The sequence below is a fragment of the Manis pentadactyla genome, chromosome 4 (assembly GCF_030020395.1).
Source record: "Manis pentadactyla isolate mManPen7 chromosome 4, mManPen7.hap1, whole genome shotgun sequence".
In the NCBI taxonomy this organism is placed as follows: Eukaryota; Metazoa; Chordata; class Mammalia; order Pholidota; family Manidae; genus Manis; species Manis pentadactyla.
Window position 1 is genome coordinate 15,035,934 of NC_080022.1, and position 14,626 is coordinate 15,050,559.

The 14,626-nt window shown below is 35.9% G+C and overlaps 1 protein-coding gene across 11 annotated transcripts in view; it reads right to left on the reverse strand.

Annotated features, from left to right (window-relative positions):
- Positions 1-14,626, reverse strand: part of EIF4G3 (eukaryotic translation initiation factor 4 gamma 3) — a 406,522-nt gene that overhangs the window by 83,733 nt on the left and 308,163 nt on the right. For 6 of the 11 annotated variants that reach the window (XM_036914543.2, XM_036914534.2, XM_036914550.2 and 3 more), the window contains 4 exons: positions 14,088-14,334; positions 11,944-12,086; positions 10,208-10,327; positions 4,297-4,467 (listed from right to left, as the gene is read on the reverse strand). In XM_036914543.2, the coding sequence (XP_036770438.2) occupies positions 4,297-4,467; positions 10,208-10,327; positions 11,944-12,086; positions 14,088-14,334 (681 nt within the window). The remainder of the gene's footprint in view (positions 1-4,296; positions 4,468-10,207; positions 10,328-11,943; positions 12,087-14,087; positions 14,335-14,626) is intronic. The other 5 variants (XM_057499810.1, XM_036914545.2, XM_057499809.1 and 2 more) reach the window with 1 other exon arrangement.

Below are 14,626 nucleotides of genomic sequence, written 5' to 3' on the forward strand. Positions count from 1 at the left end.
AGAAGCTAACCTTGAACCTTTGGTAACCAAAAACTTAAAGCCTGCAATGGCAATAAGTACATACCTTTCAGTAATCACCCTAAATGTAAATGGACTGAATGCACCAATCAAAAGTCACAGAGTAACAGAATGGATAAAAAAGCAAGACCCATCTATATGCTGCTTACAAGAGACTCACCACAAACCCAAAGACATGCACAGACTTAAAGTCAAGGGATGGAAAAAGATATTTCATGCAAACAACAGAGAGAAAAAAGCAGGTGTTGCAATACTAGCATCAGAAAAAATAGACTTCAAAATAAAGAAAGTAACAAAAGATAAAGAAGGACATTATATAATGATAAAGGGCTCAGTCCAACAAGAGGATATAACCATTATAAATATATATGCACCCAATACAGAAGCACGAATATATGTGAAACAAATACTAACAAAATTAAAGGAGGATACAGAATGCAATGCATTCATTCTGCAATGCAACACACCACTCACTCCAAAGGACAGATCCACCAGACAGAAAATAAGTAAGGACACAGAGGCATTGAACAACACACTAGAACAGATGGACCTAATAGACATCTACAGAACTCTACATCCAAAAGCAACAGGATATACATTCTTCTCAAGTGCACATGGAATATTCTCCAGAATAGACCACATGCTAGGCCACAAAAAGAGCCTCAGTAAATTCCAAAAGATTGAAATCCTACCAACCAACTTTTCAGACCACAAAGGCATAAAACTAGAAATAAACTGTACAAAGAAAGCAAAGAGGCTCACAAACACATGGAGGCTTAACAACACGCTCCTAAATAATCAATGGATCAATGACCAGATCAAAATGGAGATCCAGCAATATATGGAAACAAACGACAAGAACAACACAAAGCCCCAACTACTGTGGGACACAGCAAAAGCAGTCTTAAGAGGAAAGTATATAGCAATCCAGGCATATTTAAAGAAGGAAAAACAATCCCAAATGAATGGTCTAATGTCACAATCATCGAAATTGGAAAAAGAAGAACAAATGAGGCCTAAGGTCAGCAGAAGGAGGGACATAATAAAGATCAGAGAAGAAATAAATAAAATTGAGAAGAATAAAGCAATTAGCAAAAATCAATGAAACCAAGAGCTGGTTCTTCGAGAAAATAAACAAAATAGATAAGCCTCTAGCCAGACTTATTAAGAGGAAAAGAGAGTCAACACAAATCAACAGTATCAGAAACGAGAAAGGAAAAATCATGACGGACCCCACAGAAATACAAAGAATTATTAGAGAGTACTATGAAAACCTATATGCTAACAAGCTGGGAAACCGAGGAGAAATGGACAACTTCCCAGAAAAATACAACCTTCCAAGACTGACCCAGAAAGAAACAGAAAATCTAAACAGACCAATTACCAGCAATGAAATTGAAGCAGTAATCAAAAAACTACCAAAGAACAAAACCCCCGGGCCAGATGGATTTACCTCGGAATTTTATCAGACATACAGGGAAGACATAATACCCATTCTCCTTAAAGTTTTCCAAAAATTAGAAGAGGAAGGAATACTCCCAAACTCACTCTATGAGGCCAACATCACCCTAATACCCAAACCAGGCAAAGACCCCACCAAAAAAGAAAACTACAGACCAATATCCCTGATGAACGTAGATGCAAAAATACTCAACAAAATATTAGCAAAGCGAATTCAAAAATACATCAAAAGGATCGTACACCATGACCAAGTGGGATTCATCCCAGGGATGCAAGGATGGTACAACATTCAAAAATCCATCCACATCATCCACCACATCAACAAAAAGAAAGACAAAAACCACATGATCATCTCCATAGACGCTGAAAAAGCATTCGATAAAATTCAACATCCATTCATGATAAAAACTCTCAACAAAATGGGTATAGAGGGCAAGTACCTCAACATAATAAAGGCTATATGTGATAAACCCACAGCCAACATCATACTGAACAGTGAAAAGCTGAAAGCTTTTCCTCTGATATCGGGAGCAAGACAGGGATGCCCACTATCCCCACTGTTAATCAACATAGTACTGGAGGTCCTAGCCACGGCAATTAGACAAAACAAAGAAATACAAGGAATCCAGATTGGTAAAGAAGAAGTTAAACTGTCACTATTTGCAGATGACATGATATTGTATATAAAAAACCCTAAAGACTCCACTCCGAAACTACTAGAGCTAATATTGGAATTCAGCAAAGTTGCAGGATACAAAATTAACACATAGAAATCTGTGGCTTTCCTATACACTAACAATAAACTAATAGAAAGAGAAATCAGGAACACAATTCCATTCACAATAGCATCAAAAAAATAAAATACCTAGGAATAAACCTAACCAAGGAAGTGAAAGACCTATACCCTGAAAACTATAAGACACTCTTAAGAGAAATTAAAGAGGTCACTAACAAACGGAAACTCATCCCATGCTCTTGGCTAGGAAGAATTAATATAATCAAAATGGCCATCCTGCCCAAAGCAATATACAGATTCGATGCAATCCCTATCAAATTACCAACAGCTTTCTTCAATGAACTGGAACAAATAGTTCAAAAATTCATATGGAAACACCAAAGACCCCGAATAGCTAAAGCAATCCTGAGAAGGAAGAATAAAGTGGGGGGGGGGATCTCACTCCCCAACTTCAAGCTCTACTACAAAGCCACAGTAATCAAGACAATTCGGTACTGGCACAAGAACAGAGCCACAGACCAATGGAACAGAATAGAGACTCCAAACATTAACCCAAACATATATGGTCAACTAATATTCGATAAAGGGGCCATGGACATACAATAGGGAAATGACAGTCTCTTCAACAGCTGGTGTTGGCAAAACTGGACAGCTACATGTAAGAGAATGAAACTGGATCACTGTCTAACCCCATACACAAAAGTAAATTAGAAATGGATCAAAGACTTGAATGTAAGTCATGAAACCATAAAACTCTTAGAAAAAAACATAGGCAAAAATCTCTTGGACATAAACATGAGTGACCTCTTCTTGAACATATCTCTCCGGGCAAGGGAAACAAACGCAAAAATGAACAAATGGGACTATATCAAGCTGAAAAGCTTCTGTACAGCAAAGGACACCATCAATAGAACAAAAAGGTATCCTACAGTATGGGAGAATATATTCGAAAATGACAGATCTGATAAAGGGTTGACATCCAAAATATACAAAGAGCTCACACACCTCAACAAACAAAAAGCAAATAATCCAATAAAAAAATCAGCAGAGGAGCTGAATAGACAGTTCTCTAAAGAAGAAATTCAGATGGCCAACAGACACATGAAAAGATGCTCCATATCGCTTGTCATCAGAGATATCATCTCACACCAGTAAGGATGGCTAGCATCCAAAAGACAAACAAGAAATGTTGGCGAGGTTGTGGAGAAAGGGGAACCCTCCTACAATGTTGGAGGGAATGTAAATTAGTTCAACCATTGTGGAAAGCAGTATGGAGGTTCCTCAAAGAGCTCAAAATAGGAATACCATTTGACCCAGGAATTCCACTTCTAGGATTTACCCTAAGAATGCAGCACTCCAGTTTGAAAAAGACAGATGCACCCCTATGTTTATCGCTGCACTATTTACAATAGCCAAGATATGGAAGCAACCTAAATGTCCATCAGTAGATGAATGAATAAAGAAGATGTGGTACATATACACAATGGAATATTACTCAGCCATAAGAAAAAAACAAATCCTACCATTTGCAACAACATGGATGGAGCTAGAGGGTATTATGCTCAGTGAAATAAGCCAGGCGGAGAAAGACAAGTACCAAATGATTTCACTCATATGTGGAGTATAAGAACAAAAGAAAACTGAAGGAACAAAACAGCAGCAGAAGCACAGAACCCAAGAATGGACTATAGTTACCAAAGGGAAAGGGACTGGGGAGGATGGGTGGGAAGGGAGGGATAAGGGCGGGAAGAAAAGGGGGCATTATGATTAGCATGTATAGTGTTGGGGGGGCACGGGGAGGGCTGTGCAACACAGAGAAGACAAGTAGTGATTTTACAGCATCTTACTATCTTGATGGACAGTGACTGTGAACGGGGATGTGGGGGGGACTTGGTGAAGGGGGGAGCCTAGTAAACATAATGTCCTTCATGTAACTGTAGATGAATGATACCAAAAAAAAAAAAAAAGATCTTCAACTGAGACGTCTACATACATTAACAGGACAAAATGACAAGTTTAAACAATTTAAAACAATATCATTATTACTTCAAAATAATGTTAGTATATGCTTCTGTTTTCACCTGAGTTTTAATGTTTTCAGGATCCTCAGCTTGGCTGTCTCGTTTTTGGCTGGGCTTCCAGGCATTCTCTGCCTTTTTCAGGTGCACGTCTTCTTTTACAGAGACTGTGATGATCTTCCTGGGCTCTCTTCTCTGGCCAGGTTGAGCTCTCCGTGGCCCAACATTCAATAACTAGGACAAGAATATTCTTTATTATATCTACACATAAAAATTTACTGCCTCTGCTGTGCTGCTTAAGTCAACCTGATGATCACACCAAACACTTCTGGATACAAAGATGACTATTAGGCACTCAATTTAGATGTGATCTTTTTTTGGGGGTTGGTGGGGGGTACTTAGAACACCATCAATGTAATGTTCCCACTGCCACAATTTCTGACCCTGAAGTCCTAAATGAGAAAATAAAGTGATAGTAAGTTATGCTTGATACAGCTGTTGTTCCTAATAATAAAGATGTCTACTAGCTTTATTTTTTCCTAGTTTATGACTTTGGACTGGTCACCTGAATATGAAAACTTATGGGCAGGAAGTATTTATAAATCTGCTTCAAAAACTGAGTTTCTAAAACTTCCAGAGTGAAATGCAAATACAACCTTACCACAAAAATTCTCTAGAGCATAGACATCCAGCCTTACTGCAGATCTTAATGGATCCCTATAAATTTTCAGGGCCAGAAATACTAAAATAAGTCTTTTTTAATCATCAATGAGATCTAACTACATTGCTCCCTGAAAAAAATGTTTTCCTTTCTATATCAGCTCTTTGTTGCTCCTAGATTCTCACCACACATATTCTGTTAAAACCAATATATGTCGGCATGTCACACTGGTCATCAAATGAAGAATTGTTACTGTAAGAGATAACAGGCTGCATTTCGTGTATGAAAATATTCATAATAGTTGCTACCTTAAATGCTTAGAAATGATTAAATATTTGGGTTATAAGTTCTCCTCCACCCAGATCTGTGGCATATTGATAGCCTTTGCTTTTTCTGATTTTTCATTCTCTAAATGCTGAGTAAATATTGCCATTAAATTTCAAGAGGGAAGAAAAAACTTCACACAAGATAGTTAGACCAAAATTCTATCTCAGTGTCCCAATACAGCCCTTTTGAATTCACATAAAGCTTCAGAGAAGGAAGTAGAAACTTAAATGTCATGCTTTGTGTAAAAAGACAGGTTCTAAGAGATACATGGTCTGAAGCCGAAGCTGAGATACTTAAAAGTCTTTACATATGACTCATTCTCAGAAATACTCCCTTACATATCACCATCTGCCCTAATTAGGAATGGCAGTGTCAAGGATGTATCAGGACCGAAAATTGGCACTACACACCAATCTTGTCAAATATATCCAGCTAAACACTCAATACTGAATGATAGTATGATCTAAGACTATCTGGTAAACATTTAAAAAAAAGGAGGACAGATAAACCCCATAGGTGCCAGGCAGGGTATTACTGAAAAAGAACTAAAGAGGATCACCAGACAGGAAAAATACCAACAGGGAACAGTTGCTAAACCAGACAGCATTACATTTATTTATAACTGAGATTCTGATATGGTAGCCCAGACAAAATACTTCTGGTAAGAAAATTCAGTAAACCAAGTACTGTCTGAATTTTATAATTCAGGTTATATTCTAGTGTTAATTCATGTGAGTTACAGCCTTTTTCAATGTTTGGGCAAAGTTCAAATAAACAATTATATCACTAGACATTAACTTATTTAACCCATGAATTTGCATGTAAAAATCTGTCAAGAACAAGGGTTGGTGGGTTTAATGAAAGATAATTATGTCAAAATGATATAAGGGCCCTAAAATTGTAATTTGGGAATATAATTTTAATTATGTTTGAATGATATTTGAAAATTTCCATTTCTAGAAAGTACTGCAAACACCAATGAATATGCCTTAAGATTTTAATCTAGAAAGTAAATATGATTTACGCCATATTTCTATCTGCCTCAAGATAAATGTGTGAATTTCAAATGAGCTACACAAAACTGTGAGAAATATTACTAAGTAGACAACAATGCTTCAAAGAAAAAATGTTTTCAACAGATAACATAACCGTTAGACGAGGATAGAAAAGTTGAAAGTATAACCCATATGCAAACTCCCAAAACAAATTTAAATATTATATTTTTTATCTCTGGATATAACTAAGATAGACACTCTTCACAAATATGCATCCAAGTATATTGAGACCTCAACAAATTTACTAATACCTATAAATGTTTAATTATTTAATCTCCAACAATCTCATATTTATGCTTTGGGAATGAACTCACTGTTTAGAACACCAATGCCTGCAAAGACTGTGGTACAGTGGAGAAAAGCAGATTTAGAAGACAAAAGAACTGTGGATACTTGAGTACAATTCTAGTAGTCATGAGCATAGTTATGTGAGCAAATCTCTTAACTTTGTTGAACTTGAGCTTTCTCTTATATGAAATACTTGTCCTACTTAACAAAAGTTATTATGAGTAACATAGGATGTAAGGCATGTAAAAGGACTTTAAAAACTATGTAAGGTATCATTAATAGCAAAGAACAAAAGGAACTTTTAAAAAATTGATATGTGCATCTGTAATTACCTTTAGACATTTCATATCCTTTGTGTGTATGTAAAAAATCTACCACAAATTGTCAAATTTATAGTACCCTTCAAAAGTTGCATCATATATAGCTGGTACCTAGAATTGTCATGTATATAAATGTTGAATCACTATGTTGTACACCTGAAACTAATGTAATGTAATACTGTGTGTCAACTACCCTTCAATAAAAAAATAATTATCTACAAAAAAAAAAAAAAAAAGTTGCATCATATATAATGAATGATTTATTTACTGAACACAAACAAAATCTAGGATCCTCTACTAACAGTTATGGAGCATATAAAAAGCAATGAAATGAAGCCTGATCTCCTTGCTTGATGGACAGACAATCCTCATTGATGGCTGGAAGAAGAACTTGAAGGTTTAATGTGCTCAGTGTCTGCAAACATCAGAACTAAAATGAAATGTCAAAATTTGGGGTTGATTAACTAGTGAGTTGCAATTTTTTTTCCAGGGGAACTGGAAGTTTATATTTTTTTATTCACTCTCACATATTTTTCTTATAAGTATTAAATAAGAAATTATACCCATCTATGTTTACAATTTAATATACATTGCTCTTATCTCTTTCAGAGACTATAACCTCAAATTACTCTGCTTACCTGAATAACCAAAGAAAATAGCACCAGTACTGTCGTAGGAATTTTTAGGAAGAGATAACCAAGTCTTCCTTTAAAGAGGGAAGGATATGAGCCCAGGAAACCTCTCTGCCCCTAGGATTCTTTATAACAGTTTAGCTAATCTCAAAGTCCACTGAAATGAAAATGAATGGCAAGTTACTAGCTTAGGTCCAAAACCCCTCTCTCAATACATTTCTTTTGGAGCATTTTCTGTGATGTCTGCCAACAGATGACTGTTAAATTTAAACCACAACTGCCAAGTAATTGACTTTTAAAAAACTAGAGAGGTTATACTGTCTGTGTGCTTCTAATAGATACACACTTTACTGCCCATCAAAAGACCTTTATGTGTGAAAATTGTATGTAACTGCGTATGACATGTTAAAACAAAATTACTATGTTAAAAATATTTTGGATCAAGTCTGTTGTAGGAAAGTTTATACTAGGAGTCTGGGAGTCATGGCTACTTAAGCCATACTATGAAGCATACCTAGTAGGTCTTAACATCATTGGGTGGTAATCATTTATAAGTCAATGTGGAAGCTGGCAAAAATGAGAGGTATATGGAACTAGATACTACGAAGAGCTGATGCTTTTTTCCAAACAGCATTATTGATTGTTCCTTTATATGTTAGGTGTATACGTCCTATGAAATTCCCATCTGGATCTACACCAACATACCAAGGTGAGCTGGACAAATTAAGTGGAGCATGCTTGTCAGCTACAGGAGATACCAGAAGAATAATTACTTGCATTATGGCTTAACATATCTGTATTACCCTGATAGATGACAATTTCACTTAAAAATTAGCTTGTAGCATATGACAGAGCTACTTGAAAATTTAATTTTAAGTGAATTAACTAAAATTAAGGCTGGCCTTTTGGAGACACTACAAATTCTTGATAATGGCTCATTCCCAGTCACATTACTTTGCACCAAATAACATGTATGTGATACATAAGCATATAGATTAGTGGGCGAACATACATGGTGATAATTACTTTAAAAATCATTTTCTAATTTCAGTATTTTAAAAGAGATAAAGCTTATTCTCAATTCACAGTATTTCCTTTTGCTATACCTAATTACTAGACAATAGCTAGCTAGTAATGACAAGTGACCATATAAACTAGACAAGGAGATACAGCAATTCATACCTTCTGTGACATACAAACAAAACTGGGCAATATGATAACCACAGACACTGTTAATCAGAGAATCATCAACGTGGCATCAACATTATTTCAAATGTTTGACAAAACAAAGATATGAACCAAAACAAAAACTAAAACAAAAACTAACAGAAATATAAATTTAACCACCCAAAAGGGAAAATGGTGAAAAATAAGGTATAAAATGGTTTCTAAAAAACTGCTTTCTAAGACTTCCTGGTGAGGTAATTCAAATGTTAGAAAAATTTTAATTTAGGATTTAGAGAAAATAGATAAAAGTTAAATTTTCAACCTGTGTGAGAATGGACTGTTACATACACAAAGGTATTTAAGAAAATGATGCTCAATAATGCTTCAAATCAAGATTTTCTGTAAACTTTACAAAGCCTCCAACACACTGTAGGCAGTCAAGTATTTTCAGTGTTTGGCTACAGGCAAACAATCGAATAATTCAAATACCTACAAGGTGACATTTGTTTCCTGATGGTGTAGTCTTACTTGAAAGCAGGTTTCAAAAGTTGTTATTCCAGAAATAAAAGGGTGATGGGAAGATAAAAAGTGTCACCTTATATAAAAATATTTTATAAACATAAAATAGTCTTAACAGTGTAATCTGCAAATGATCTGTATATCAAACCCCAAGCTCCTCTAGAACTTTAGATTAAGTGTTCTTTACGTCATTCCAACTTGGTAAAAAGAGGTATTCACATCATCAGCAACTTTCCCCTGTGCTTCCACAAGTCTACAAAGCACGGAGGAGGGAGAGCCTGCCACATCCTGCACAGTGCAGGGCCCCAGCGTAACTCCACTGGTGATGCCACTCCCACAGTGAAGAGCCTGCCACAGGGGGTGTAAAGGCAATCTGCAGTTTACCAATACTGCACTCTTTTATACATGTCATTTGTTCATATTTTGACTTTATAAACTACAGTAAGTGAGAAGAACAAAACAAAATATTGCAACCATTTAAACTATGGTAAAAAAAAAAAAAAAAAGGATTCAGCGCACCCCTAGAGGTAGGCTCTTCGGGGGTGGATACTACATTGCCAGTGGAGTACAAGTTGGGGCTTTCCTCTGTTCTAGAATTGGCAATCCATGCCTGCTCTGCAATTTGCAAATCTGCAAAAACAAAGACAAAGAGATGACCATTAGGTGAAAGTCATCGAGATACCAAGTATACCAGGACACCTCAAAACAAAATAGGAATCCTATTCAAGGTTGGCTCTATTTTTAACCCATTTGCAGATCACTTCAACTGAAAAATATGAAAAAAAAATCAAGACCAAATTAACACAAGACAACTTCAAGTAAAAACGACTGAAGTGTATTCTTTATTTGCTTTAATATTAGTATGGGAAGGATAGTCTTTACCTCTTCTACTTCTTCTTGGTTAGAGGAATCAACAAATAAAAGCTGCTCTCTTGCAGTTAAACAAGATGTCATGAAATCTATGACAGTTTCTAACTAGTTGGGTTGTAGGGAACTTGCACTTACAGGTACACCTCTTCCACCGGGGGTTTGCCTTCCAAAATCTGCAAAGGCTGGAGTAAAGTCTGGTCCTCGGGGCAAAATTCGAGGATCCAGAGTTCGCATTGGCAATTTGGGTTGGTTGATCTAGATGAAGATGCAAAGGAAAGCTTAACATCAGTTCCAAAGTATTCAGTGCCACAAAGAAAACTTAAACTGAAAAGTTGTATCACCACTGGCTTCTTGAATGAGTGAAAGTCCAACCTGAATCACGCTAGCTACTCCTAGGCTAGCCATAGAGCTATTATGTCAAAGATGGTTTTCTGGTGCCCTGAAACTGATTAGGCCTAAAATTTCCAAAGGGAGGCCAGACAAAATCAGTGGACTGGCTCACTAGACACATAAGACCAGCAGAATGACACAAAACAACCTACTTTGAGATCCTAGGCACCAGGGCCAAATTTTGGGATTTTCTTCCTAGAATATTCACCAGAACATCAGAGCACTTGCTTATAAGAACCCTGCTATTGCTTATTTTGGTTCTTATGCTAATACTTATGGTTAGTAAAGCATTATTTTGAGTGGACATCAAAAGGATAAAACAATATCAAAAGGAGATATGTTTCATATATGATGACATTTAAAATCTCACTTTGTCTGCCTTGTTTTCCAGAGATATCTGGCTTTGTATAGGCACATAATATGACTATAGGCTCAGCAAAGCTAAATAGCTCAGTGAGAGATTAACTGATTACTGGCCAAAGTCAGAAACAGAAAATGTAGGAAGACATACTCTTTCCTACAAATAACCTAATTCACTGGATATAACATTTGTCCTCTGAAGTACTGAAGTAGCCTCAAACTAGCACCACCAATCATTCGACTGTCTTGAGAAGACTTAGATATCAAGAGAAACAAGAACACCTGTTACTATAAGCCAATAAAATAATATAAGTAAGGCCTGACTGAATAGCTCTAGAAATCTCAGTAAAGGGGTAAATGTGGACCTCATTCTATGAACTAGTTACCCTCAACGCTATAATTAAGAACTAGTTCCTCTTCAAAACAAAAATACTTTATGGTTAGTCACCAGCACTGGTTCACCACTGACTTACATGAAATAACTTGGGCAAAACATCTGACTTTATCCCTTTTATAATAAAGACAAAATAGGCAACGTTCTAATTTTCTGTATGCAACATAAGATTATACAAAGTGAAAGGGTGACTATTTGCCGAGGAATGAAGACTAATTACTATAAGTATCTATAAGGGGAATTTTGAGTTAAACTCTATTTGAATTATGTTGACTCCCACTTAAGTTTGATCTAGGTTTCTGATCTATCCCCAACGCCATTCTAATTCCATATTGAAGTTTTAGAACAGTGGGGAAAGAGCTCTGTGTCACTTTAGCCATATCAGCCCAACAGACACATAATTTTCACATCAACAGGAAATATCTATAAAGGCAATTAATAAATATAAAAACTTTACCACTCAAAGAGGGGCCAAACCTCAAGATTACTATAATCTATAATGAACCCCACATCCAATAGTATTTAGGGAAACTAATTCTTTTATTTATTTATTTTTTATTTTGGTATCATTAATCTACAATTAGGGAAACTAATTCTTAAACACTATGTATTTAAATTCAAATGCCATTTGGTCTAACAATTGCTAAAAATCGCTCAGACTTCACACAATTGCACTGATAATTAAAAATAGTTTACAACCAAACCACAGCTTTTCCTGAGTACATACATAGCTTACTTTGTCAAGAACCACATCACTGATGGGAGGCAGGCCCTCTGGTTTCTGTATACAGGCTGGCATGAACTGCAAATCCAGCAAAAACTCCCTGTCATACTGCTTCTTGCCTTCGGTATCAGCAGGTTTCCTGGATTCTAGAAAGAGGGATGTAGGCAGACAACTGTCTATAGAGTCACTGTATGTATATTCAGTGAGCCTACAAACCAGATTTCAATACTTGCTTTATTTCATCATAAACAAAAACACAAAGGAAACACTGAGCTGTAGTAAGAAAATGTCATGTAAAGATTTTTAAACTGTCATTTGTTCTTTTATCCCTTCTTTACTTTCAGATAGTAAAGTTATCTGAAGTAAATTGCTAAAGGAACTGTTTCATATACACATTAATGGCAGTCTTAGGCCAGGGACATGTAATAATTCTCATTAAACTATGAAGGCTTCAAATATCTAAGAAATAAGGAATTTGATAACTCTCTTGGTTTCATGGGGAAGTGGGATTCTTTGGTTGTTCACTTGGAAATGTTATTTTGGAGGAAAAAGAGTAAAAGGACACAAAACAGAAAAACTCATTACTCACAGTCCTATCCTTGTTATACAAAGTTGGAGAATTCTTTGAAATTTTTATTGGATAATAAAAAGTCACAATTTTTTCCTCTAATCAACAAAACTCTCATCAAAACCAGGCCCCAGATCACTTCACGGTGGCACTCTGGATCTTTCTTTATATTAGTGGTTCTTAATGCATGTATCATAGATGTACTGGTGGACTGTGGGACTCTTGTAGTTATTTTCAACCAAATCGTTACTACACATTATTATGTTTATTAAAAGGGAGACAGTTTACTGGGGTTTAAATTTTTTAATTGCCTTTTTTCCAATTATTCCTAGTGTATATTACAGGGGCAAAACAGTTTGTTGGTCAATATAGTTGGAGCCTATAGTTGTGCACTTTTTCCTTGCCTGAACAAAGATATAATTTATACAGTTGTAAAAATTACAATGTCTCAATTTCCTGAAGGAGTGATGATGACAAGTGTTTTGTGATATAACACGAGCCTAGAATTTCTGAAGTAATGTCAGTATATTGAGTTTTAAGGTTTAAAAAAATTTTTACAATAGCATAACTTTTCAATTTTATAAAGTCCATTAGTAGCAGCTTAATGGTAGTAAAAAGATCAGTATATTAAGGTGGTATTGATCAATGGCTTTCAAACATTTTTTACTACAACTCACAGTAAGAAATTATGATTTCATGACTCAAAACACACACATATATAAATGAAATAATTTCTTAAAACGGTACATACTTTTCCTACATGTAATGCACTGTCATTTTTCATTCTCCTTTTTAAAAAATGGTTTAACTCACTAAATGAATTTTACAACCTATTATATGGGTTAAAATGAGAAGTTTGAAAAACACTGGTCTAGATTATTTCTGAGGTATGATATTTTATATTCAAATCCCACTTCATGCAGAAGTCACTCTAGATTTGGCAGACTAAAGAAAAACTTTTCACCTATCCCAAACTTCCTACAAAGAAGCCTCCTTTCCCCCAATGTCCACACCAAATCTCTCATAAATCTCAAAGTCAACCATGGTTTACATAGTATTAGCACAGAGATTTAATGCATTTCATGGTAACTAAAGATGAAAGATCCTCTTGGGTTTATCATGTATTTCACAGGGCACTTCCTTTACTGCAGGTGCTCGCTCACTAAGTCATGCTACTTCTCACTGACTATCAGAGTTCAATCAACAAAGTGAATTGAAGGCTTATGCAATAAGTACACTATCTCAAAGGACATGGTCATATTTGATATACCTTTCAATTAATTAAATTTCTCTTGTCAAACTCCATCAGCCTAGCCCCGACGGATTTCCTTTGCCAGCTAGTCTTCCAATGCCAGTAAAAGCAGAATACTAGCATCAGATATCACTTCCGCCAACAGTGAACTCACTGGATTTGTAGTCACTAACTTATGCCTGTTGATCTATCCTGTAAATATTACACTATGATGAGCCTCTTTTGTCCATCTAGTATTTCTCTATGAGGAGGCAACATTGCTCTAAGGCTGCAGTAGGGTGAAGGGGAGAAGGAAACACACACACAAGAAGGCAGGGATCAACTCACCTGGTGTAAATGGGAATGTGGCCCCTTCACCAGAACCATCAGTGGAGCCTGAGTTAGCACCTATTGCTTCACCCTCAGAAACATTCTCAGCGCCATTACGCACAGGCTCAGCTTCTTCTCCATTTTCTTCCACGGCTTTCACTTTTTTTAGGTCAGAGGGGTCTCTTCCAGGATGAAACCCTTGGTTCATTTTATCTTGTTCAGATTCAAATACTTTTTCATCTGAAAGCTCTTCTTCAGCTTTAGGCTAAAGCATAAGTGAATACAGAGGGTTCTTTTTTTTCCACTGTGCGTAAACATTCACGTTACACCTATTCCCTCAAAAAGCATAGGATCACATGTCACTCAAGATAAAGATGTCTATGCTCAGCATATGGTACTAGAATGGTAAGTTTATTTAAAACACTTTGCCATTTCGTCTCCTGGGATAAATCAGACAACTCAAATGGCTACTAAAGTGCTTTAACATGACTAATGAAATCTAAATGTACCAAAGGTTAGAATGGAAAGAACTGTTAATCCTTGTAACTTGGTGAACA